At 54.4% G+C, this 26649-nt stretch overlaps 3 protein-coding genes and 1 non-coding gene across 4 annotated transcripts in view; 3 read left to right on the plus strand and 1 right to left on the minus strand.

Moving 5' to 3' along the window:
* Positions 1-1078, plus strand: part of LOC128782690 (2-acylglycerol O-acyltransferase 3-like) — a 10349-nt gene extending 9271 nt beyond the window's left edge. Inside the window, exon 7 of the mRNA XM_053933149.1 lies at positions 1057-1078. Coding sequence (XP_053789124.1) covers positions 1057-1078 — 22 coding nt within the window. The remainder of the gene's footprint in view (positions 1-1056) is intronic.
* A 380-nt stretch (positions 1079-1458) lies between these two features.
* Positions 1459-14043, plus strand: LOC128782691 (2-acylglycerol O-acyltransferase 3-like). Its single transcript, XM_053933151.1, has 8 exons — positions 1459-1531; positions 3443-3550; positions 5340-5410; positions 7461-7574; positions 8532-8622; positions 9866-10034; positions 11814-12001; positions 13706-14043. The coding sequence occupies exons 1-8, from the start codon at positions 1459-1461 to the stop codon at positions 13858-13860; spliced, it is 969 nt and encodes a 322-aa protein (XP_053789126.1). The 3' UTR covers positions 13861-14043.
* Positions 14044-15285: 1242 nt separating this feature from the next.
* On the minus strand, positions 15286-15359 carry TRNAT-AGU (transfer RNA threonine (anticodon AGU)). Its single transcript has one exon. It is a non-coding gene; the product is annotated as a tRNA-Thr (tRNA).
* Positions 15360-20928: 5569 nt separating this feature from the next.
* Positions 20929-25149, plus strand: VGF (VGF nerve growth factor inducible). Its single transcript, XM_053933160.1, has 2 exons — positions 20929-21037; positions 23450-25149. Exon 2 carries the CDS (start codon positions 23455-23457, stop codon positions 25096-25098), a length of 1644 nt encoding a protein of 547 aa, XP_053789135.1. The 5' UTR covers positions 20929-21037; positions 23450-23454; the 3' UTR covers positions 25099-25149.
* The last annotated feature ends 1500 nt before the right edge of the window (positions 25150-26649 follow it).

Consider the following 26649-nt stretch of genomic DNA (forward strand, 5'->3'; position numbering starts at 1 on the left):
TTTTTTAGGGGATTTTGGGGGATTTGTGGAATTTTTGGGGGATTTTGGGGTTTGGGGAGGGGTCGGAAAATTTTGGGGGATTTTTTGGGGGATGGATTTGGGGAGGTTTTGGGGGATTTGGGGGAGATTTTGGGGGATTGTTGGGAATTTTTTGGGGATTTTTTAGGGATTTTAGGGGATTTTAGGGGATTTTTGGAGATTTTTTTGGGGTTTTGGGGAGATTTGGGGGGATTTTTGGGGAATTTTTGAGGAATTTTGAGGGATTTTTGGGGGATTTTAGGGGATTTTTGGGGGATTTTTTTGGGATTGTTTGGGGAGATTTTGGGGGATTTTGGGGGATTTTTGAGGAATTTTGAGGGATTTTGGGAGATTTTTAGGGGATTTTGGGGAGATTTTGGGGGATTTGGGGGGATTTTTGAGGGATTTTGGGATTTTTGGCGGATTTTAGGAGATTTTGGGGGGATTTGGGGAAATTTTGGGGGAATCTGGGGAAGATTTTGGGGGATTTTAGGCGAATTTTGGGGGATTTCGAGGAGATTTTGGGGGATTTGGCGGAATTTAAAAGGATTTTAGGGGGGATTTTGGAATTTTAGACGGATTTTAGTGGGATTTTGGGGAGATTTTGGGGATTTTAGGGGATTTGGGGTGAATTTTGGGCGAATTTTGGGGGGATTTTTGGGGCACGCACGGGGGGAACCCCAAAATTTCCCCGCATTTTTCCCATTTCAAATCCCCCAAAATTTTGGAATTTCCCCTCATTTTCCTCCTCTTTAACGGGATTTTTGGAGGATTTCGGTTTTTTTTTTGGGGTTCTCAAATTTTTGGGGTTCCCCCCAAATTTTTGGGGTTCTCCAAGGGGGGATCCCCCAAAATTTCCCCGCATTTTTCCCATTTAAAATCCCCCCAAATTTTGGATTTTCCCCTCATTTTCCTCCTCTTTAACGGGATTTTTGGAGGATTTCGGGTTTTTTTTGGGGTTCTCAAATTTTTGGGGTTCCCCCCAAATTTTTGGGGTTCTCCAAGGGGGGGTCCCCCAAAATTTCCGTCCCTTTTTAGGACCATTCCGACCCCATTTTAAATCCCAAAATTTTGGAATTTCCCCTCATTTTCCTCCTCTTTAACGGGATTTTTGGAGGATTTCGGGTTTTTTTTTTGGGGTCCTCAATTTTTTGGGGTTTCCCCCAAATTTTTTGGGGTTCTCCAAGGGGGGATCCCCCAAAATTTCCCCCTCCTTTCCCCGCCCCCCCCCCCCAAACCACACCCGGCTCCTTCCTCCGCCCCTCGGGCAAAGTTCGGCCTCGGCCGGGACGTGGCGACCTCGGCAGGTACCGGGGGGGATTTTGGGGGATTTTTGGGGTCCCCCCAAATTTTTTTGGGGTCCCCCCGAATTTGGGGGGTCCCCCCATCATCCCCCAGCCGGTGTCACCCCAAATTTTGCCCCCCCCCCCCCGCGTAGTTATGGCGGGGACTTTTGGTTCCGTGCTGCAAGCGCTGTGCGTGATGCAGTGGATGCTGACCTTCCTCTTCCTCGGTAATTAGCGCGGGTTAATTAGGGTTAATTAAGGGTTCGGAGGGGGGAATTAAGGGGTTTGGGGAGGGTTGAGAACCGGAGGGGGTCATTAATGGACGGGGTTAATTAATTAGGAGGGTGAATTAAATAGGGGGAGTGCGGTGTCGATGGGGTTAAAAGCAGAGGGGGCAATTAACGGCGGTAATTAACGGGGTTAATTAAGGCTGAGGGGGTAATTAACTCCTGGGAGGGCTAATTAACCCTTTGGAAGGGGGAGTTTAAGCCCTGGAGGGGTAATTAATGGGGTTAATTAGTGACTAGGAGGGTTAATTGATGGGGAGGGAGGAGTGGCTTGATGGGGTTAAAGGTGGAGGGGGCAATTAACGGCGGTAATTAGCGCGGGTTAATTAATGCTGAGGGGGTAATTAACTCCTGGGAGGGCTAATTAACCCTTTGGAAGGGGGGTTTAAGCCCTGGAGGGGTAATTAATGGGCGCATTAATTAATTAGGAGCGTTAATTAATGGGGAGAGATGAGTGGCTTGAGGGGCTCAATTAACGGCGGTAATTAAGCAGAGGGGGGCTAATTAGCGCGGGTTAATTAAGTCTGGGGGGTAATTAACTCCTGGGAGGGGTAATTAACCCTTTGGAAGGGGGGTTTAAGCCCTGGAGGGGTAATTAATGGGGTTAATTAATGACTAGGAGGGTTAATTGATGGGGAGGGAGGCGTGGCTTGATGGGGTTAAAGGTGGAGGGGGCAATTAACGGCGGTAATTAACGGGGTTAATTAAGGCTGAGGGGGTAATTAACTCCTGGGAGGGGTAATTAACCCTTTGGAAGGGTGGGTTAAGCCCTGGAGGGGTAATTAATGGTGTTAATTAACGACTAGGAGGGTTAATTAATGGGGAGGGAGGAGTGGCTTGATGGGGTTAAAGGTGGAGGGGGCAATTAACGGCGGTAATTAACGGGGTTAATTAATGCTGAGGCGGTAATTAACTCCTGGGAGGGCTAATTAACCCTTTGGAGGGGGAGGTTAAGCCCTGGAGGGGTAATTAATGGGCGCATTAATTAATTAGGAGCGTTAATTAATGGGGAGAGATGGGTGGCTTGAGGGGCTCAATTAACGGCGGCAGTTAAGCCTGGGGGGCTAATTAGCGCGGGTTAATTAAGGCCGGGGGGGTAATTAACTCCTGGGAGGGGTAATTAACACTTTAGAAGGGTGGGCTAAGCCCTGGAGGGGTAATTAATGGTGTTAATTAACGACTAGGAGGGTTAATTAATGGGGAGGGAGGAGTGGCTTGATGGGGTTAAAGGTGGAGGGGGCAATTAACGGCGGTAATTAACGGGGTTAATTAATGCTGAGGCGGTAATTAACTCCTGGGAGGGCTAATTAACCCTTTGGAGGGGGAGGTTAAGCCCTGGAGGGGTCATTAATGGGGGGTTAATTAATTACTGGGGGTAATTAATGAGGAGTTGCTTGATGCGGTTAAAAGCAGAGGGGGCAATTAACGGGCGGTAATTAACCCGGGAGGTTAATTAACCCAGAATGGGGCAATTAATGGCGGTAATTACCGAGGAGAATAATTAATTAGCGGGGGATTAATTAACTCCAGCGGGCTAATTAATGGCGGAGGGGGGGCCATTAATTAACCCTTAGAGGGGAGGGGTGCAATTAACAGCGTGGTAATGAAGGGGGGTTAATTAACCTCGAATGCGGGTAATTAACGGGGAGGGGAGAATAATTAATTAATTAGCGGGGAATTAATTAACTCCAGCGGGCTAATTAATGGCGGCGGGGGGGGGGGCATTAATTAACCCTTAGAGGGGAGGGTACAATTAACAACATGGGGGTTAATTAACGCCGGGAGAGCCGGGGGGGGGGGGGGATAATGAAGGTAATGGCGCTAATGAAGGCTAATGAATATGCAAATTAGGGCCGGGCTCGGTGCTGGCGCTGCTGCTGCTGCTGAGGACGCGGCTCTGGATCGTCCCCGTCACCTACGCGGGGTGGTGGCTCTGGGACTGGCACGGGCCCGAGCGGGGTGGGGACATGGGGGGATTTGGGGGATTTGGGGACATTTATGGGATTTGGGACATTTATGGGATTTGGGACATTTATGGGATTTGGGGACATTTATGGGATTTGGGGGATTTATGGGATTTGGGGATTTGGGGACATTGGGGGGATTGGGGACATTTATGGGATTTGGGGGATTTGGGGACATTTATGGGATTTGGGGGATTTATGGGATTTGGGGACATTTATGGGATTTGGGGATTTGGGGACATTGGGGGGATTGGGGACATTTATGGGATTTGGGGACATTGGGGGGATTGGGGACATTTATGGGATTTGGGGACATTTATGGGATTTGGGACATTTATGGGATTTGGGGATTTCGGGACATTTGGGGGATTGGGGACATTTATGGGATTTGGGGACATTGGGGATATTGGGGATATTGGGGACACCGAGGGGACATCGGGGGGACCCCGGTGTCCCCAACCCCTCACTGTCCCCATAATGTCCCCCCCAATATCCCCATTGTCCCCAAATCCCATAAATGTCGCAAACCCCCCCAATCCCCCCAATGTCCCCTCGCTGTCCCCAACCCCCCAACCTCCCCAACCCCAACATCCCCAAATGTCCCCAAATCCCCCAATGTCCCCAAATGTCCCCATTGATGTCCCCAAATCCCCCAATGTCCCCAACATCCCCAAATGTCCCAAATGTCCCCAAATCCCCCAATGTCCCCAAATCCCCAAATGCCCCCAATGTCCCCAAATGTCCCCATTGATGTCCCCAAATCCCATAAATGTCCCCAAATGTCCCCAATGTCCCAAATGTCCCCAAATGTCCCCAAATCCCCAAATGTCCCCAAATGTCCCCAAATCCCCAAATGTCCCCAAATCCCCAAATGTCCTCAATGTCCCCAAATCCTTAAATGTCCCCAATCCCCCCAATGTCCCCAAATGTCCCCAGTGTCCCCAAATCCCCCCAAATCCCCCAAATCTCCCCAAATCCCATAAATCTCCCCAAATCCCCAAATGTCCCCAAATGTCCCCAATGTCCCCAAATGCCCAAATGTCCCCAAATGTCCCGAAATCCCCCAAATGTCCCCAAATCCCCAAATGCCATAAATGTCCCAAACCCTCCCAATCCCCCAATGTCCCCAATGTCCCCAATGTCCCCAAATGTCCCAAATCCCGAAATCCCCCCAATCCCCCCAAATCCCATAAATGTCCCCAAATCCCATAAATGTCCCCAATGTCCCCAAATCCCATAAATGTCCCCAATCCCCCAAATGTCCCCAAATGTCCCAAATGTCCCCAAATCCCCAAATGTCCCAAAATCCCATAAATGTCCCCAAATGTCCCCAAATGTCCCCAATCCCCCCAATGTCCCCAAATCCCCAAATCCCATAAATGCCCCAAATCCCATAAATGTCCCCAAATCCCCAAATGTCCCCAATGTCCCCAAATCCCCAAATGTCCCAAATGTCCCGAAATCCCCAAATCCCATAAATGTCCCCAAATCCCCCAAATGTCCCCAGTGTCCCCAAATCCCCAAATGTCCCCAATGTCCCGGATGTCCCCAATCCCCCCAATGTCCCCAATATCCTCGATGTCCCCCCGATGTCCCCATTGTCCCAATGTCCCCGATGTCCCCAATGTCCCCGATGTCCCCGAATGTCCCCAATGTCCCCAATGTCCCCAATGTCCCCAATGTCCCCAATGTCCCCGATGTCCCCAATGTCCCCGATGTCCCCAATGTCCCCAATGTCCCCAATGTCCCCCCGATGTCCCCGATGTCCCCATTAATGTCCCCAGGGCCCCGGCACTGGGACTGGCTGCGGAACTGGCGCCTCTGGGACCATTTCTGTGACTATTTCCCCATCACGGTAACGGCGCCACCGGCCCCGTGTCCCCGAGTGTCACCAAATCCCCCAAATCCCCCAAATCCCATAAATATCCCCAATCCCATAAATGTCCCCAATCCCATAAATGTTCCCAATCCCATAAATGTCCCCAATCCCATAAATGTCCCCCAATCCCATAAATGTCCCCAAATCCCATAAATGTCCCCAAATCCCATAAATGTCCCCAATCCCATAAATGTCCCCAAATCCCCCCAATCCCATAAATGTCCCCAATCCCATAAATGTCCCCAAATCCCATAAATGTCCCCCAATCCCATAAATGTCCCCAAATCCCATAAATGTCCCAAATCCCGTAAATGTCCCCAATCCCATAAATGTCCCCAATCCCATAAATGTCCCCCAATCCCATAAATGTCCCCAATCCCATAAATGTCCCAAATCCCATAAATGTCCCCAAATCCCATAAATGTCCCCAATCCCATAAATGTCCCCAAATCCCATAAATGTCCCCCAATCCCATAAATGTCCCCAAATCCCATAAATGTCCCCAAATCCCATAAATGTCCCAAATCCCGTAAATGTTCCCAATCCCATAAATGTCCCCCAATCCCATAAATGTCCCCAATCCCATAAATGTCCCCCAATCCCATAAATGTCCCAAAATCCCATAAATGTCCCCAATCCCATAAATGTCCCCAAATCCCATAAATCCCCCCAATCCCATAAATGTCCCCAATCCCATAAATGTCCCCAATCCCATAAATGTCCCCAATCCCATAAATGTTCCCAATCCCATGAATGTCCCCAAATCCCATAAATCCCCCCAATCCCATAAATGTCCCGAAATCCCATAAATGTCCCCAATCCCATAAATGTCCCCAATCCCATAAATGTCCCCAAATCCCATAAATGTCCCCAAATCCCCCAAATCCCATAAATGTCCCCAAATCCCCAAAATCCCCCAAACCCCATAAATATCCCCAAATCCCCCAAACCCCATAAACGTCCCCAATCCCATAAATGTCCCCAATGTCCCCATTCCCATAAATGTCCCAAATCCCATAAATGTCCCCAAACATCCCCAATCCCATAAATGTCCCCAATCCCATAAATGTCCCCAATCCCCCAAATCCCATAAATGTCCCCAAATCCCATGAAATCCCATAGAGGTCCCCAATCCCATAAATGTCCCCAATCCCCCAAATCCCATAAATGTCCCCAAATCCATGAAATCCCATAGAGGTCCCCAATCCCATAAATGTCCCCAATCCCCCAAATCCCATAAATGTCCCCAAATCCCATGAAATCCCATAGAGGTCCCCAATCCCATAAATGTCCCCAATCCCCCAAATCCCATAAATGTCCCCAAATCCCATGAAATCCCATAGAGGTCCCCAATCCCATAAATGTCCCCAATCCCATAAATGTCCCCAAATCCCCCAAATCCCCCAAACCCCATAAATGTCCCCAAACATCCCCAATCCCATAAAAGTCCCCAATCCCATAAATGTCCCCAATCCCATAAATGTCCCCGATGTTCCCAAATCCCAAAATCCCCCAAATCTCCCAAATGTCCCCAATCCCATAAATGTCCCAAAATCCCATAAATGTCCCCAAATCCCATAAATGTCCCCAATCCCATAAATGTCCCCAAATCCCCCAAATCCCATAAATCTCCCAAAATCCCGTAAATGTCCCCAAATCCCATAAATGTCCCCAATCCCATAAATGTCCCCAATCCCATAAATGTCCCCAAATCCCATAAATGTCCCCAAATCCCATAAATGTCCCCAATCCCATAAATGTCCCAAATCCCATAAATGTCCCCAAATCCCATAAATGTCCCCCAATCCCATAAATGTCCCCAAATCCCATAAATGTCCCCAAATCCCATAAATGTCCCAAATCCCGTAAATGTTCCCAATCCCATAAATGTCCCCAAATCCCCCCAATCCCATAAATGTCCCCCAATCCCATAAATGTCCCCAATCCCATAAATGTCCCCAATCCCATAAATGTCCCCAATCCCATAAATGTCCCCAAATCCCATAAATGTCCCCGCTGTCCGCAGGTGATCCGCGAGTGTCCCCTCCCCCCCGGGCGCAGTTACGTCCTCCCCGCCCACCCCCACGGCATCTCCTGCATCGGCGTCTTCGGGGCCTTCGTCACCGGGGCCCGCGGGGCCGCGGGGCGCCGCCCCAAATCCCACCCCAAATCCCACCCCAAATCCCAATCGGATCCCAAATCCCACCCTAAATCCCAATGCGACCCCAAATCTGACCCTCAATCCCAATGGGACCCCAAATCCGATCCCAAATCCCAATGCGACCCCAAATCTGACCCCAAATCCGATCCCAAATCCGATCCCAAATCCCAGGGGGATCCCAAAGCCCACCCCAAATCCCAATGCGACCCCACAGCCCACCCCAAATCCCAATCAGATCCCAAATCCCAATGGGACCCCAAATCCCACCCCAAATCCCAATGCGACCCCAAATCTGACCCCAAATCTGACCCCAAATCCCAATCAGATCCCAAATCCCAATGCGACCCCAAATCCGATCCCAAAACCCACCCCAAATCCCACCCCAAATCCCAATCAGATCCCAAATCCCAATGGGACCCCAAATCTGACCCCAAATCCCAATCGGACCCCAAAGCCCAGGGGAACCCCAAGTCTGACCCGAAATCCGACCCTAAATCCCAATGCGACCCCAAATCCAATCCCAAATCTGACCCTAAATCCCAATGGGACCCCAAATCCGACCCTAAATCACAATCAGACCCCAAATCTGACCCTCAATCCCAATGGGACCCCAAATCTGGGACCGACCCTAAATCTGACCCCGAATCCCAGTGGGATGATCCCAAATCCGATTGGGATCCCGAACCCCATTGGGATGACCCCAAATCCTGGGATGACCCCAAATCTGACCCCAAATCCCAATGGGACCCCAAATCTGGGACCGACCCTAAATCTGACCCCGAATCCCATTGGGATGACCCCAAATCCTGGGATGACCCCAAATCTGACCCCAAATCCCAATGGGGTGACCCCAAATCAGACCCTGACCCCAAATCCGACCCCGACCCCAAATCCGACCCCGACCCCAAATCCCATTGGGACGACCCCAAATCCGAGTGGGGTCCCTGCCCGGGGCTGCGCCCCAGCCTGGCCGCGCTGGAGGGGCTGTTCCGGCTGCCGATCTACCGGGAGTACGCCATGGCCGCCGGTCAGTGGGATTTATGGGATTTATGGGATTTATGGGGTTTTTATAGGATTTTTATAGGATTTTTATAGGATTTTAGGATTTTTATGGGGTTTTTTAGGGTTTTTTAATGGGGTTTTTTTGGAGGATTTATGGGGTTTTGGATGGGGCCGTTCCGGCTGCCGGTCAGTGGGGATTTATGGGATTTATGGGATTTTATAGGGTTTTTATAGGATTTTTATAGGATTTTTATAGGATTTTAGGATTTTTATGGGGTTTTTTAGGGTTTTTTAATGGGGTTTTTTGGGAGGATTTATGGGGTTTTGGATGGGGCTGTTCCGGCCGCCGGTCAGTGGGGATTTATGGGATTTATGGGATTTTATAGGGTTTTTATAGGATTTTTATGGGATTTTTATAGGATTTTAGGGTTTTTATAGGGTTTTTTAGGGTTTTTTAATGGGGTTTTTTGGGAGGATTTATGGGGTTTTGGATGGGGCCGTTCCGGCTGCCGGTCAGTGGGATTTATGGGATTTATGGGATTTATGGGATTTTATGGGATTTTATGGGATTTATGGGGTTTTATGTGGTTTTATGGGGTTTTTATGGAGATTTATGGGATTTCATGAGGTTTTATGGGATTTTATGGGAATTTTATGGGATTTTTATGGGATTTTATGGGTTTTTATGAGATTTTATAGGTTTTGTATGGGATTTTATGGGATTTATGGGGTTTTATGGGGTTTTATGTGAGATTTCAAGGGATTTTATGGGATTTTATGGGATTTTATGGGATTTTAATGTGGTTTATGTGGTTTTATGGGATTTTTATGGGATTTTATGGGATTTTATTGGGTTTTAATGGGGTTTTATGGGGTTTTATGGGGTTTTTATGGGGATTTTATGGGGTTTTATGGGATTTTATGGAATTTTATGGGATTTTATGGGATTTTATGGGATTTTATGGGAATTTTGTGGGATTTTTATGGGATTTTAGGAGGTTTTAAGGTTTTTTAATGGGATTTTATGGGATTTTATGGGATTTTATGAGGTTTTAAGGTTTTTTATGGGATTTTATTGGGTTTTAATGGGGTTTTATGGGGTTTTATGGGATTTTATGGGAATTTTATGGGATTTTTATGGGATTTTATGGGGTTTTAAGGTTTTTTATGGGATTTTTATGGGTTTTTAACCTTTTTCATGGGTTTTTTTTTGGGTTTTTTTTTTTTGCATTTTGGGATTTCTGACAGATTTGGGGTTTCTCTTCCAGGCCTGTGCCCGGTGAGCCGGCGCTGCCTGGACGCCGTCCTGGCGCGGGGGTCGCAGGCGCTGCTGATCATGGTGGGCGGCGCGGCCGAGGCGCTCGAGGGGACCCCGGGGCGTCACCGCGTCACCCTGCGCCGGCGCCGCGGCTTCGTGCGCCTGGCCCTGCGCCACGGGTACGCTTTGGGCCAAATTCCGGCCATTTCGGGCAATTTCGGGCAATTTCGGGCAATTTCGGGGAATTCGGGGGATTTTTGGGCAATTTTTGGGGTTTTTTTGGTGATTTTTTGGGGGTTTTTGGGCGACTTTTGGTGGTTTTTTTGGAGGATTTGGGGAAATTTTGGGGTGGTTTGGAAGGATTTGGGCGATTTTGGGGGGTTTTGGGGCGATTTTGGGGGGTTTTTGGGCAATTTTGGGGCGATTTTGGGCAATTTCGGGGGATTTTTCTGGCGATTTTTTGTGGGTTTTTTTGGCGATTTTTGTGGTTTTTTGGGCGATTTTGGGGTGATTTTGGGCGATTTTTGGGTTCTTTTTGGAGGATTTGGGGAAATTTTGGGGTGGTTTGGAAGGATTTGGGGGATTTGGAAGGATTTGGGTTTTTTCTGGCAATTTTTGTGGTTTTTGGGGCGATTTTTAGGGGTTTTTTGGGCAATTTCGGGGGATTTTTCTGGCAATTTTTGCGGTTTTTTTTGGCGATTTTTGGGGTTTTATTTGGAGGATTTTGGAGAAATTTTGGGGTGGTTTGGAAGGATTTGGGCGATTTTGGGTTTTTTTGGCTGATTTTGGGTGGATTTGGGGTTTTTTGGGCGATTTTTGGGGTTTTTTCAGGTGATTTTTTGAGGTTTTTTTGGCGATTTTTGGGGGCGATTTTGGGCGGTTTTTGTGGGTTTTTAGGCGATTTTTGGGGGGGTTTTTTTAGGATTTGGGAAATTTTTGGGTGGTTTGGAAGGATTTGGGCGATTTTGGGTTTTTTTGGGGTGATTTTGGGGGGATTTTTGGGGTTTTCAGGCAGTTTTGGGGCAGTTTTGGGGACCCCGGGGCGTCACCGCGTCACCCTGCGCCGGCGCCGCGGCTTCGTGCGCCTGGCCCTGCGCCACGGGTACGCTTTGGGCCAAATTCCGGCCATTTCGGGCCATTTCGGGCAATTTCGGGCAATTTTGGGGCAATTTTGGGCAATTTCGGGGGATTTTTGGGCATTTTTTGGGGTTTTTTTGGTGATTTTTTGGGGTTTTTGGGCGACTTCTGGTGGTTTTTTTGGAGGATTTGGGGAAATTTTGGGGTGGTTTGGAAGGATTTGGGCGATTTTGGGGGGTTTTGGGGCGATTTTGGGGGGTTTTTGGGCAATTTTGGGGCGATTTTGGGCAATTTCGGGGGATTTTTCTGGCGATTTTTTAGGGGTTTTTTTGGCGATTTTTGTGGTTTTTTGGGCGATTTTGGGGTGATTTTGGGCGATTTTTGGGTTCTTTTTGGAGGATTTGGGGAAATTTTGGGGTGGTTTGGAAGGATTTGGGGGATTTGGAAGGATTTGGGTTTTTTCTGGCAATTTTTGTGTTTTTTGGGGCGATTTTTAGGGGTTTTTTTGGCGATTTTTAGGGTTTTTTTAGATGATTCTTGGGGTTTTTTTGGGCGATTTTTGGGGTTTTTTTGGAGGATTTAGGGGAAATTTTGGGTTGGCTTGGAAGGATTTTGGGGTTTGGGGAGCCCTGTCAGATTTGTGGAGCCCTGTCAGATTTCGGGGTGCCCTGTCGCATTTCGGGGATCCCTGTCAGATTTTGGGGATCCCTGTCAGATTTCGGGGTGCCCTGGCAGATTTTGGGGATCCCTCCCCGATTTCGGGTATCCCTGTCGCATTTTGGGGATCCCTGTCGGATTTCGGGGAGCCCCTGTCGGATTTTGGGGTTCGGGGGTCCCTCCCCGATGTCGGGGACCCCTGACGGATTTGGGGGTGCCCGCAGCGCCCCGCTGGTGCCCGTGTACGTTTTTGGGGAGCAGGACGCCTTCACGCAGCCCCCCCTGGCCGAGGGGTCCCCCCTGCGCCGCCTCCAGCGGGGCCTGAAGAGGATTTTGGGGTTCGCCCCCTGCATCTTTTGGGGTCGGGGGGGGCTCCCCTTCCTGCCCTTCCGCGTGCCCCTCACCGTGGTGGGTGAGTCGGGAATTTGGGGGATTTTGGGGGGGTTTTTATGGAATTTTGGGGGATTTGGGGGAGTTCTGGGGGGATTTTGTGGAATTTTGGGGGGTTGGGGGATTTTGGGTGGATTTCGGGGGTTTGGGGGGATTTTGGGGGCTTTTGGGGGAGTTTCGGGGGGGTTGGGGGAGTTTGGGGGGATTTTGAGGGGATTTTGGGGGGGTATGTGGGGATTTGGGGGAGTTTTGGGGGCAATTTGGGGGTTTTGGGGGGATTTTAGGGGGATTTGGGGGGGATTTTGGGGGGAATTTGGGGGGAATTTGGGGGATTTGGGGGGATTTTTGTGGAATTTTGGGGGATTTGGGGGAGTTTTTGTGGAATTTTGGGGGGTTTAGGGGGGTTTGGGGGGATTTGGGGGGGGGGTTTGGGGGGAGTTTGGGAGGAATTTGGGGAATTTTGGGGGATTTAGGGGTTTGGGGAGTTTGGGGGGGTTTTGGGGGGTTTTGGGGGGATTTTGGGGGATTCTGGGGAATTTGGGGGATTTTGGGGGGTTTTGGGGCGATTTTGGGGAACTTGGAGAATTTGGGGGGGTTTGGGGGGATTTTGGGGGATCTGTGGGATTTGGGGGAGTTTTGGGGGCAATTTGGGGGTTTTGGGGGGATTTTAGTGGGAATTTGGGGGATTTGGGGGGATTTTTGTGGAATTTTGGGGGGTTTAGGGGGGTTTGGGGGATTTGGGGGGTTTTGGGGCGGATTTGGGGGGATTTTTATGGAATTTTGGGGGATTTGGGGGAGTTCTGGGGGGATTTTTGTGGAATTTTGGGGGATTTGGGGGAGTTTTTGTGGAATTTTGGGGGGTTTAGGGGGGTTTGGGGGGATTTGGGGGGGTTTGGGGGGATTTTTATGGAATTTGGGGCGGATTTGGGGGAGTTCTGGGGGGATTTTTGTGGAATTTTGGGGGGATTTTGGGTGGATTTGGGGCGGATTTGGGGAGTTTTGGGGGGATTTTGGGGGATTCTGGGGGAATTTTGGGGGATTTTGGGGGGTTTGGGGGAGTTTTGGGGGGCTTTGGGGGATTTTGGGGGGGGTTGAGGGGATTTTGGGGGGATGTTGGGGTGTTTGGGGGGGATTTTTGTGGAATTTTGGGGGATTTGGGTTTATTTTGGGCTTATTTTTGGGCATATTTTTGGGTTTATTTTGCAGTTATTTTAGGATTATTTTGGGGTTTTTTGGGGTTATTTTGGGTTTATTTTTGGATTTTTTGGGGGTTATTTTGGGTTTAGTTTTACGTTATTTTTTTATGATTTTGGGCTTATTTTGGCGCATATTTTTGGGTTTATTTTGCAGTTATTTTAGGATTATTTTGGGGTTTTTTGGGGTTATTTTGGGTTTATTTTTGGATTTTTTGGGGGTTATTTTGGGTTTAGTTTTACGTTATTTTTTTATGATTTTGGGCTTATTTTGGCGCATATTTTTGGGTTTATTTTGCAGTTATTTTAGGATTATTTTGGGTTTTTTTGGGTTATTTTGGGTTTATTTTTGGATTTTTTGGGGGTTATTTTGGGTTTAGTTTTACGTTATTTTTTTATGATTTTGGGCTTATTTTGGGGCATATTTTTGGGTTTATTTTGCAGTTATTTTAGGATTATTTTGTGATTTTTGGGGTTGTTTCGGGTTTATTTTTGGGCTTGCTCGCCCCCTTTTTTCCCCCCCCCCATGGCAGTCGGGACCCCCCTGGAGGTGCCGCGGGTTCCTCGCCCCTCGCCCGAGTTGGTCGCCCACTACCACGGGCTCTACGTGCAGCGCCTGCAGGAGCTCTTCGAGAGGCACAAAGTGGCTTGTGGGGTGCCCCCCGAAACCCCCCTGATCATCGCCTGAACCCCCCAAAAAAACCCCAAAAAAACCAAAAAAATCCCCAAAAATTCCCCAAAAAATCCCCAAAAAATCCCCAAAAATTCCCGCCCTCCCCAACCTCCCGGAAGCTTTCAAACCCCGCCCCCAAAATTCGCGTTTTTCCGCCCCCAAAAAATTGTTTGTGCATCTCTAAATTGTGGTTTTGTGTTCTTTACGCCCCCCCCCCAAAAAAAGGGGGTGACCCCCCCCAAAAAGGGGGCGTGTCCTCCAAAAAATGGGGGCGGGGGGGGGAAAGGCATCGCCGGGATTCGAACCCGTGAAATCCCGTTTATTTTAACCAATAAAAACCCCCAAAATTCCGTTTTTTCACCCAAAATCTGGGGGTTTTGGCCGAAAATTCGTTGTTTTCCTCAAAAACTGAGTGTCCCCCGTTAAATGAGGGGGTGTCCCCCCCAAAAAAGGGGGTGGGGGGGGTAAAAGGCACCGGCGGGATTCGAACCCGCGACCTCGCGTTTATTTTAACCAAATAAAACCCCAAAATTCGCGGTTTTCACCCAAAATTTGGAGTTTTTCCCCCCAAAATTCGTGATATTTTCCTCCAAAACGAAGCGTCCAGCATTAAATCGGGTGTTTCCCCCCTAAATTTGGGGTGTCCCCCCAAAAATGGGGACGCCCCCCCTAAGAAGCGCCGGCAGGATTCGAACCCGCGATCTCCCGTTTATTTTAACCAATAAAAACCCCAAAAATTCGGGTTTTTTCACGCAAAATCCGGGGGTTTTGACCCAAAATTCGGGGTTTTGCCCCTAAACGGAGTGTCCCCCGTTAAATGGGGGGTGTCCCCCCCAAAAAGGGGGTGCGGGGGTAAAAAGGCACCGCTGGGATTCGAACCCAGGATCTCCCGTTTACTAGACAGGCGTTTAACGAAATAAACCCGTAAAAATCGGGGGTTTTCGCCCAAAATTCGGGGTTTTTCACCGAAAATTCGTGGTTTTCCCCCACAAACTGACCATCCCTGATGAAATGGGGGGTGTCCCCCCCAAAAAGGTGGTGCGGGGGTAAAAGGCACCGCTGGGATTCGAACCCAGGATCTCCTGTTTACTAGACGGGCGCTTTAACCGCATAAACGCCCAAAATTCGGGGGTTTTCACCCAAAATTCGGGGTTTTTTTTTCCCAAAATTCGGATTTTGCCCCTTAATAGAGAGTGCCTCGTTAAATGGGGGGTGTCCCCCCCAAAAAGGGGGTGCGGGGGTAAAAGGCACCGCTGGGATTCGAACCCAGGATCTCCCGTTTACTAGACAGGCGTTTAACGAAATAAACCCGTAAAAATCGGGGGTTTTCGCCCAAAATTCGGGGGTTTTCACCCAAAAATCGTAGTTTTCCCCCCAAACTGACCATCCTTGATTAAATAGGGGGTGCCCCCCCCCCAGAAAGGTGGTGCGGGGGTAAAAAGGCACCGCTGGGATTCGAACCCAGGATCTCCTGTTTACTAGACAGGCGCTTTAACCAACTAAGCCACGGCGCCGCCTGCCCCGCTCGCGCCGCCGGCTCCTTCCCGCGCCTGCAGCGCGCATGCGCGGGGGGCGGCAGCGTGGGGGGGATTTTTGGGGATTTTTTGGGGATTTTTGGGAGGGATTTTGGGGGGTTTTGGTGGATTTTGGGGGGATTTTGGGGGGAATTTGGCGTGTGATAAGGGGGCATTTTGGGGGAATTTTTTTGGGGATTTTGGGGGGATTTTGGGGTGGGATAAGGGGGGATTTGGGGGATTTTGGCGGGAATTTTCGGGGGGTTTTGGGGGGATTTGGGGGATTTTGGGGATTTTGGGGGGATTTTGGGGTAGGATAAGGGGGGGAATGGGGGAATTTTAGGGGATTTTTTGGGGGGAATTTGGGGTGGGAAAGGGGGGATTTTGGGGAGTTTTTTTGGGATTTTGGGGTTGGATAAGGGGGGATTTGGGGGATTTTGGCGGGATTTTTCGGGGGTTTTGGGGGGATTTTTTGGGGATTTTGGGGTAGGATAAGGGGGGGAATGGGGGAATTTTAGGGGATTTTTTGGGGGGAATGTGGGGTGGGATAAGGGGGAATTTGGGGGGGATTTTTGGGGATTTTGGGGGGAATTTGGGCGATTTTGGCGGGATTTTTCGGGGGGTTTTGGGGGGATTTTTGGGGATTTTTGGGGGGATTTTGGGGTGGGATAAGGGGGGATTTTAGGGGGATTTTTGGGGAGTTTTGAGGGGATTTTGGGATAGTATAAGGGGGGAATGGGGGAATTTTTGGGGATTTTTGGGGGGAATTCGGGGTGGGATAAGGGGGGATTTTGGGGAAATTTTGGGGGGATTTTTGGGGATTTTGGGGGGAATTTGGGGTAGGATAAGGGGGGGAATGGGGGAATTTTAGGGAATTTTTGGGGGAATTTGGGGTGGGATTCGGGGGGATTCGGGGGGATTTTGGTCATTTGGGGGGGGGGAGGTGAACTTTGGGGGGGGGGTCCCGGGGGTCGCGAGTGATTTTGGGGGATTTTGGGGGGGATTTTGGTCATTTTGGGGGGGGGGGTCCCTCGCGGTGGGGGAGGGGTCTTTGATGGTTTTTTGGGGGGGGGGAGTCGCCATAGCAACAGAGGGGGGGAGGGGCGGACGCGGTTCCCGCGCCGCGGTTGCCATGACAACGTTTGGGGGGGGGGGGGAGGGGGAATCCCGCCTTTCCCCTCCCCCACCCGGGGTCACCCCCAAGGACGGGGGGGGGAGGGGAAGGAGGGGGGGTGGGGGAGGGGCGGGGTCGGCTCGTGCCGCCCCCTCCCCCCTCGCACGCCCACACGTGACGCCGCGGTGACGTCACGGCCGCCCCTCCCCCCCCCCCCCACGCGCGCCTCTCATTTTTTTTTGGGGGGGGGAGGGGCTGGAAGGGGGAGGGGCGGGGGGGGAGGGGCGGGGGGGGGGCGATGCCGCAGGGTGAATCATCGGCGGGGGGGGGAGGGGAGGGGAGGGGAGGGGAGGCCCCGCGTGCCAAACCAGGGACCCTATGGAACCCTATGGGACCCTATAGAACCCTATAGAACCCTATAGAACCCTATGGGGCCCTATGGGGCCCTATAGAACCCTATAGAACCCTATAGAACCCTATGGGGCCCTATGGGGCCCTATAGAACCCTATAGAACCCTATAGAACCCTATGGGACCCTATGGGGCCCTATGGGGCCCTATAGAACCCTATAGAACCCTATAGAACCCTATGGGACCCTATAGAGCCCTATGGGGCCCTATAGAACCCTATAGCGCCCTATAGAACCCTATGGGGCCCTATAGACACACCCGGACCCAATAGAACCCTATGGGACCCTATAGAACCCTATGGGGCCCTATGGGACCCTATGGACACACCCAGACCCTATAGAACCCTATGGGGCCCTATAGACTCCTATGGGGCCCTATGGAGCCCTATAGGATCCTATAGAACACTCGCAACCCTATGGAGCCCTATAGGACCCTATAGAATCCTATGGGGCCCTATAGAGCTCTATGGGACCCTATAGAACACCCCCGAACCCTATAGAACCCCTATAGGACCGTATTGAACCCCCAACCATCCCCTATGGAACCCCAAAGATCCCCTATAGAGACCCCAACCATCCCCTATAGAATCCGCCCAACCGCCCCGGCCCCTCCTACTCACCCCCTATAGCCCCCAAACCCTATAGAATCTATAGGCCCCCCTATAGACCCCTACAGACCCCCTATAGCCTCCACACCCCCCATAGCCCCCATAGCCCCATAGCTCCCATAGCCCCTACAGATCCCCCATAGCCCCTATAGATCCCCCATAGCCCCATAGCCCCCATAGCCCCATAGCCCCTATAGATCCCCTATAGATCCCCTATAGATCCCCCATAGCCCCATAGCCCCTATAGCCCCTATAGCCCCATAGCCCCATAACCCCTATAGATCCCCTATAGATCCCCCATAGCCCCATAGCCCCATAACCCCATAGCCCCTATAGATCCCCTATAGATCCCCTATAGATCCCCTATAGATCCCCCATAGCCCCATAGCCCCTATAGATCCCCTATAGCCCCTATAGATCCCCCATAGCCCCCTAGCCCCTATAGATCCCCCATAGCCCCATAGCCCCTATAGATCCCCTATAGATCCCCTATAGATCCCCCATAGCCCCTATAGATCCCCTATAGCCCCCATAGCCCCTATAGATCCCCTATAGATCCCCCATAGCCCCTATAGATCCCCTATAGATCCCCCATAGCCCCTATAGATCCCCTATAGATCCCCCATAGCCCCTATAGATCCCCTATAGATCCCCTATAGCCCCCATAGCCCCTATAGATCCCCTATAGATCCCCTATAGCCCCCATAGCCCCTATAGATCCCCTATAGATCCCCTATAGCCCCCATAGCCCCCGCACCCCCCCCGGTGCCTCAGCCCCCCGGGGTGGGGGAGGGGCGCAGCTCCATACGGGCCCCCCCCGCCCCTCCCCCCCCGCAGCTGCATTGGTGACTCACCCCGGCCGCAGTGCCGGGGGGGGCGCCTATGGGGGCTATAGGGGGCTATAGGGGGCTATAGGGGGCTATAGGGGGCTATAGGGGGCTATAGGGGTCCGCGGGCGCCCGCGGGGCCACCGGCATCTATGGGGGGCTATGGGGACCTATAGGGGGCTATAGGGAGAGGCAGAGAGGCATCTATGGGGGCTATAGGGGCCCGCGGGCACCCATGGGGCCCTGGGGATCTATAGGGAGCTATAGGGAGCTATAGGGAGCTATAGGCAGCTATAGGGAGCTATAGGGAGCTATAGGCACCTATAGGCAGCTATAGGGAGCTATAGGGACCTATGGGGCGCTATAGGGACCCATAGGGAGAGGCAGAGAGGGACCTATGGGGGCTATAGGGGCCCGCGGGCACCCATGGGGCCCTGGGGATCTATAGGGAGCTATAGGGAGCTATAGGGGGAGGCACGGGGACCTATGGAGGTGTAGAGACCCATAGGAACCTATAGGGGCAGCTATAGGGGCCTGCGGGCACCCACGGGGCCGTGGGGAGCTATAGGGACCTATGGGGGGCTATAGGGAGCCATAGGGAGAGGCAGAGAGGGACCTATGGGGGCTATAGGGGCCCGGGGGCGCCCGCGGGGCCAAAGGGAACCTATAGGAACCTATAGAGAGCTATAGGGGGCTATAGAGACCTATAGAGAGCTATAGAGAGGTATAGGGAGCTATAGGGAGCTGTAGGGACATATAGAATGTGTAAGGGGATGTATAGAACATGTAAGGGGATGTATAGAATTTGTATAGGGACATACAGAACGTGTAAGGGGATGTATAGAATGTTTATGGGGACGTATAGAACGTGTAAAGGGACGTATAGAATGGGAATGGGGACGTATAGAACGTGTAAGGGGACATCTAGAGATGTATAGGGGACATATAGAACGCGGAAAGAGGCTTACAGAGTGTGTAAGGGGACGTATAGAACGTGTGTGGGGACGTATGGAGAGGTATGGGGACGTATAGAACGTGGGGGGGGGGGGGCGCGGAAGCACACGCAGCCCCCACAGGGGCACCTATAGACGGGTGTGGCGCCTATAGACGGACGGACGGACGGACGCAGGGCGGCGTGTAGGGGCTGTGTAGGGATCTATAGGGGTCTAGAGGGATCCATAGGGGTCCATAGGGGTCTATAGAGATCTATAGGGATCTATAGGGGTCTATAGGGGTCTATAGGGGTCTATAGGGATCTATGGGGTCTGTAGGGGCTGTGTAGGGATCTATAGGGGTCTAGAGGGATCCATAGGGATCCATAGGGGTCTATAGGGATCTATGGGGTCTGTAGGGGTCCATAGGGGTCTGTAGGGGTCTGTAGAGGTCTGTAGGGGCTGTGTAGGGATCCATAGGGGTGTGTAGGAGTCTATAGGGGTCTATAGGGATCTATAGGGGTCCATAGGGGTCTATAGAGATCTATAGGGATCTATAGGGGTCTATAGGGGTCTATAGGGGTCTAGAGGGATCCATAGGGGTCTGTAGGGGTCTATAGGGGTGTGTAGGGGGCCTTCGTGTGTGTCACAGCCCCCCCCCCAAAATTCACTCCCCCAGCCCCATTCATTCACCCCCAGCCCCATTTCCCCCCCAGCCCCATTTCCCCCCCAGCCCCATTCATTCACCCCCAGCCCCACTCAGCCCCCAGCCCTAATTAACCCCCAGCCCCATTGATCCCCCCCCAGCCCCAATTTGCCCCCAGCCTCATTCACTCCTCCAGCCCTATTTCCACACCCCCCCCCCCCCCCTCCTCGGCCCCATTCATGCCCCCACCCCATTGATCCCCCAGCCTCATTTCCCCTCATTCACCCCCCCCCCGGCCCCATTCATGCCCCCACCCCATTCATACCCCAGCCCCATCTATCCCCCCCCAGCCCCATTTCCCCCCCCAGCCCCATTCATTCATCCCCCCCGCCCCATTCATGCCCCCACCCCACTGATCCCCGCCCCCAACTCATCCCCCCCTGACTCACACCCCCAACCCCGCCCCATTCATGCCCCCCCCAACCCCATTCATCCCCCCCAGCCCCATTAAACCCCCCCATCCCCATCCATCCCCCCCCACACCCCCACCCCATTCATCCCCCCCAGCCCCGCCCCACCCCCACCCTCTCCCCCTCCCCCTCCCATTCATCCCCCCCCGTGTTCATTCATCCCTCCGCGCCGCGCCGCTCTGCGCATGCTCGCCGTTTCCCCCCCCCAACCCCCCCGCGACCCCACCCCTTTTTCCCGGGCCCGGCCGGATTTTTTTTTTTTTTATGAATGGGCCATTGACGTCATCGGAGACCCCCCACGTGGGGCCCCCGCGCGTATAAAGGGGGCGGAGCCGGCGCTGTCCGCGGTGCTGAAGGGCGAGACGACGGCGAGACCACCGCGACCCCCCCCCCCCCCCCCCGAATTTCCCCTTCTCACCGCGACCCCTCCCTTCACCTGAACCCCTCCCCCCACCCTCCCCCACCCCACCCACCCTTTCGCGACCCCCACCGAGATCTCCCCCCCACCCCCCTCACCGGGACCAACCCCCCCCCCCCCCGCCCCCGCTTCGAGCGCCCCCCCCCCCCCCACTTTTCGGCATCCCCCCCCCCCCCTCCCCCCACCGAGCGCCGCCCCCCGGGCTGGAAAAGGGGGGGGGACCCCCCGGAGCGGCAGAGACCCCCCCGGAGCCGGTGAGAGCCCCCTCCCCATTTGGATTTTTGGGGGGGGGCGGGGGGGGGGGGCGGGGAGAATGGGTGGGGTCCCCCCCTCCCCCACACCATGGGGGGTTTTTCTTTGGTTTTTTTTTTTTTTTTGGGGGGGGGGGATGGGGGGCGGGAATTGTGGGGGGGGGGGTTTGAGTGTGCGAGGAGCGCGTGGGCGCGCGGGGATGTGGTGGGGGGGGGGGATGGGCGCGCGTGGGCGCGATCCCGGTGGGGGGGGGGTGGGGGGGGATGGGCGGGATCCGCGTGGGCGTGGCCGTGGGGGTTCCCGGGGGGGGGGGGGGGGGCGGGGGTGTTTGGGTGGGGGGAGGGGGCGGGCGGGGGAGTGGGAATTTGGGGGGGGGGGGCGGGGGGAGGGGAGGGCGCTCACGTGCGGGTGGGCGCGCGCGCACGTGCGCCCGGCGCGCGCGCGCGAGTGGGCGTGTCCGCACGCGCGTCTGCGCGCGCGATCCAGGTGTGCTTCACAAGCCAGGTGTGCTGACACCTGTGCGTGTTCCAGGTGTGCTGACACCTGTGCGTGTGCATGATCCAGGTGTGCTCACACCTGTGTGTGTTCCAGGCGTGCTCTCACCTGTGCGTGTGCATGATCCAGGTGTGCTCACACCTGTGTGTGTTCCAGGCGTGTTCACACCTGTGTGCACTATCCAGGTGTGCTCACACCTGTGCGTGTTCCAGGCGTGTTCACGCCTGTGCGTGTGCATGATCCAGGTGTGCTCACACCTGTGCGTGTTCCAGGCGTGTTCACACCTGTGTGCACTATCCAGGTGTGCTCACACCTGTGCGTGTTCCAGGCGTGTTCACGCCTGTGCGTGTGCATGATCCAGGTGTGCTCACACCTGTGCGTGTTCCAGGCGTGTTCACACCTGTGTGCGCTATCCAGGTGTGCTCACACCTGGTGTGTTCCCTGTGTGTTCACACCTGTCTGTGTGTTCCGTGTGTGCGTGCATTCCTTGGGATTGTGCGTGTCACCCTGTGGGTGTCACCGTGTGTCACGGTGTGTGTCAACATGTGTGTCACCCTGTGTGTGTCACTGTGAGTGTCACCCTGTGAGTGTCACTGTGTCCCCCAGGTGTTCACACCTGTGCGTGTGTTCTCTGTGTGTGTGTCACCTGGGAATGTGTCACCCTGCGTGTGTGTCACTGTGTGTGTCACTGTGTGTGTCACCTGGGAATGTGTCACCCTGTGTGTGTCACCCTGTGTGTGTCACTGTGTGTGTCACCGTGCATGTGTCACCATGCCCTGTGTCACCGTGTGTCACTGTGAGTGTCACCCTGTGAGTGTCACTGTGTCCCCCAGGTGTTCACACCTGTGCGTGTGTTCTCTGTGTGTGTGTCACCTGGGAATGTGTCACCCTGTGTGTGTCACCCTGTGTGTGTCACTGTGTGTGTCACCGTGCATGTGTCACCATGCCCTGTGTCACCGTGTGTCACTGTGTGTGTCACCCTGTGAGTGTCACTGTGTCCCCCAGGTGTTCACACCTGTGCGTGTGTTCTCTGTGTGTGTGTCACCTGGGAATGTGTCACCCTGTGTGTGTCACCCTGTGTGTGTCACCCTGTGTGTGTCACTGTGTGTGTCACCCCGTGTGTGTCACCATGCCCTGTGTCACCGTGAGTGTGTCACTGTGTGTGTCACTGTGTGTGTCACCCTGTGAGTGTCACCGTGTGTCCCCCAAGTGTTCACACCTGTGCGTGTATTCTCTGTGTGTGTGTCACCTGGGAATGCGTCACCCTGCGTGTGTGTCACCCTGTGTGTGTCACTGTGGGTGTGTCACCATGCGTCACCCTGCGTGTGTGTCACCCCGTGTGTGTCGCCGCGTTCCCCAGGTGTTCACACATGTGCGTGTGTATTCACGCCTGTACATTCACACCTGTGCGTGGTTGCTCACACCTGTGTCTGCTCACACCTGAGCGCTCACACCTGTGTCTGCTCACACCTGTGTGTTCACACCTGTGCGTGATTGCTCACACCTGTGTCTGCTCACACCTGTGCGTGATTGCTCATACCTGTGTCTGCTCACACCTGTGCGTTCACACCTGTGTGCTCACACCTGTGCCCTCACACCTGCGCCCCTTTGGGGGGACCCCCGGGGGGAGCCCGTGGGACGTGGGGGGGGGGTCCCTGGGGGGTTCCCTGGGGGGTCCCTGGGGGGTCCCTGGGGGGGTCACGGGGGGGGGGGGGGGGACACACGAGTGACAATGTGTGTGTGTGCGCGGGGGGGAGGGGTCTACGACACCGCGGGTGGGGACAACGACATCGAGGAGGGGGTGCTGGAGGACTCCCCCCCCCCCCACACACACCCCCCCCCCTCCCCAAATCCAGGGGGTCACCCCCATATCTCCCCCCCCCAAAATTTTTTTTGTTGTTGTTTGTTGTTTTTTGCAGGCGCCATGGCGCCCCCCCCGCGCCCCCTGCGCAGCGCCGCCCTCCTGCTCTCCATCACCCTCCTGGTGCAGAGCCGCCCCCAGCCCACCCCGCAGCCCCCCAGGAGCAGCCCCCAGACCCCTCCCCACTCCATCTCCAAGCGCTCCCCGCCGCCGCCGCCCGCGGGCGGCCGCCACCAGCCGAACCCGGTGCTGAAGGAACTGGAAGAACTGGGACGGCTCCGCGCCGAGGCCAAGCGCGACCGGCAGCGGGACCGGGAGCGGGAGCGGGAGCTGGGCTGGGCGAGCTCGCGGCAACTGAGGCAGCAGCAGAGCCTGGAGCACCGGCTGCTGGAGCGGCGCTACGAGGAGCTGGCCGAGAGCCGGCGGCAGGCGCAGGCGGCGCGCAAGGCGGCGGCCGAGGAAGAGCGCCTGGCCGACCTGGCCTCGGACCTGCTGCTGCGCTACCTCCTGCGCGGGCCCGGCGCGGCCGTGGCCGAGGATAAGCGCTCGGAGGAGGAGGAGGAGGAGGAGGAGGAGGAGGAAGGGTTTGGGGAGAACGGCAAGGATGGGTTTGGTCTTGGCGGCGACCTCAGCGATGACGTCAATGACGAGGTCGGTGGCTACAAGGGCAAGGAGAGGTTCGGCCTCGGCGATGACCTCAGCGATGACCTCGGTGGCCACCAGGGCTACAAGGGCAAGGACAGGTTTGGCCTCAGCAATGACCTCAGCGATGACCTCGATGGCCACCAGACCTACAAGGGCAAGGACAGGTTCAACCTTGGCAACGACCTCAACGACGACCTCAACAATGACCTCGGTGGCCACCAGGGCTACAAGGGCAAGGACAGGTTCAACCTTGGCAACGACCTCAACGACGACCTCGGTGGCCACCAGGGCTACAAGGGCAAGGACAGATTTGGTTTCGGCAATGACCTCAGCAACGACCTCGGCGGCTACAAGGCCAAGGACAGGTTCGGCCTCGGCGACGACCTCGACGGCTACAAGGGCGGCTACGACGGCGACGACACCAACGAGGTCTTCAAGGTCAACCGGCGCTTCAAGGTCAAGGCCGGCGCCAACGAGGACTTGGGGGGCTTGAAGGCCAACGATGGCGACAACGGCGACTTCAAGGTCAGGGGCGGCTTCGACGGCACCGCCAACGACCTCGACGGCAACGGCGGCTTGGAAGACAACGAGATCCTCCCGGCGCGCGGCCACCGGATGCCAGCGCGCGGCAACCGGGTCGCGGCGGCGTCGGAGGAGGAGGAGGAGGAGGAGGCGGCCACCGGCGATTCCGAGGAGGTGTCGCCGCAGGATCCGGCCGAGGTGGACGAGCTGGACCCCGGCACCATCGACCAACTGATCGAGCTGTCCAGCAAGCTGCACCTGCCGGCCGACGACGTGGTGGACATCATCCACGACGTGGAGCAGAAGCGCAAGGAGGAGGCCGGGCTGGGCTTGGCCATGGCCGGCATGGGCGTGGTGGCCATGGAGACCCCCCCGAAGCTCGGCCGACCCCCGAAATCGCGGATCCGGCCACCGGAGCAGCTCCCGGCGAGGACTTTCCTGCCGGGCCCGCCCCGGCGCCCCCCGCCCCCGCTGAGGGACCGCCAGGTGGAGAAATACCTGGAGAGGGTTTTGGGGAGCCCCCCCCGGGGGTATCCGTGAGGAGGGGGGGGGGGACCCCAAAAACCCCCGACCCCCCCCCCCCCCCCCCCCCCCAAAAAAAAACCCCCTCCCCCATGCTCGGGTGTGTTGTCCCCTCCCCGGCCCGGGGTGGTTCCAGTGCCACCAGTTGGGTCCCCCCAGTTGTCCCAGTTCCCAGTGTAGAGTCCCCACCCCCCGTCCTGTCCCAGTCTCATGGTTCCAGTTCCCCCTCCCCGCCCCCCCCCTCTCCCAGTTAATCCCAGTTCTGCCCAGTCCCGGCTCCAGTTTCCCACTGTGCGGCCCCAGTTCTGCCCAGTTCCTCCCAGTCCCTCCCAGTTCCTCCCAGTCCCTCCCAGTTCCTCCCAGTTCTGCCCAGTTCCTCCCAGTCCCTCCTAACCTCTTCCAGTCCTTCCCAGTCTCTCCCAGTTCCCCCCAGTCCCTCCCAGTTCCAGCCCCAGGCCCTTCCCAGTCTCTACCAGTCTGTCCCAGTTCTTCCCAGTCTCAGCCCCAGCCCCCTCCCAGTCCCTCCCAGTTCCCCCCAGTCTCTCCCAGTCCCAGCTCCAGTTCCCTCCCAGTCCATCCCAGTCCCTCCTAACCTCTCCCAGTCCCTCCCAGTTCCATCCCAGTTCCCCCCCAGTCCTTCCCACTCTCTCCCACTTCCGCCCTGTCCCTCCCAGTTCCGCCCAGTCCCTCCCAGTTACCCCAGTTCCAGCCCCATGCCCTTCCCAGTCTCTCCCAGTCTGTCCCAGTTCCCCCAGTCCCAGCCCCAGTTCCCTCCCAGTCCATCCCAGTCCCTCCTAACCTCTCCCAGTCCCTTCCAGTCTCTCCCAGTTCCCCCCAGTCCTTCCCAGTTGCCTCCCCCAGTCTCTCCCAGTCTGTCCCAGTTCCCCCAGTTTCAGCCCCAGCCCCTTCCCAGTCCTTCCCAGTCCCTCCCAGTCCCTCCCAGTTCTGCCCAGTCCCTCCCAGTCCCTCCCAGTCCCTCCCAGTCCCCTCCCAGTTCCCCCCCAGTCCATCCCAGTTCCCTCCCAGTCCCTCCCAGTCTGTCCCAGTTCCCCGCGGGGGGGTTGCCTGTAAATAACCCCCCAATCACTAATTTTGCTAACGAATAAAAGCGACTATTTTAGTACGAGTTACTCCCGTTTTTTGGGGGGGCGGGGCTTCTCCTGCCCCCCTCCCCCCCCCGGGGGCAAATTTGGAACCCCCCAGGGGTAAAACAGCCCCAAAAAGGGGTCAAAATACCCCCAAAAAGAGAAGAAATGACCCCCAAAAGAGAAAAAATTACCCCAAAAAAGGGTAAAATCACCACAAAAAGGGTAAAATAAACCCAATAAAGGAAAAATGCCCCCAAAAAAGAGAATGAATGACCCCCAAAAGAGAAAAAATTACCCCAAAAAAGGGTAAAATAAACCAAACAAAAGAAAAATATCCCCAAAAAGAGAAAAAATGAGCCCAAAAATGGTTAAAATCACAACATAAAAGGGTAAAATAAACCCGATAAAAGGAAAAATGTCCCCAAAAAGAGAATGAATGACCCCAAAAAGAGAAAAAAATACCCCAAAAAGAGAAAAAAAC

The sequence above is a fragment of the Vidua chalybeata genome (genome assembly GCF_026979565.1).
Source record: "Vidua chalybeata isolate OUT-0048 chromosome 36 unlocalized genomic scaffold, bVidCha1 merged haplotype SUPER_36_unloc_1, whole genome shotgun sequence".
NCBI lineage: Eukaryota > Metazoa > Chordata > Aves > Passeriformes > Viduidae > Vidua > Vidua chalybeata.

Excerpts from the sequence above, each read along its gene's own strand:
- LOC128782691 (XM_053933151.1), top strand. The coding sequence starts at position 1,459 with ATGGCGGGGACTTTTGGTTCCGTGCTGCAAGCGCTGTGCGTGATGCAG. Across the intron at positions 7,575-8,531 it reads TCACCGGGGCCCGCGGGGCC|TGGGGTCCCTGCCCGGGGCT; the intron begins GCGGGGCGCCGC and ends CCCAAATCCGAG. Across the intron at positions 8,623-9,865 it reads GGAGTACGCCATGGCCGCCG|GCCTGTGCCCGGTGAGCCGG; the intron begins GTCAGTGGGATT and ends TTTCTCTTCCAG.
- VGF (XM_053933160.1), top strand. The coding sequence starts at position 23,455 with ATGGCGCCCCCCCCGCGCCCCCTGCGCAGCGCCGCCCTCCTGCTCTCC.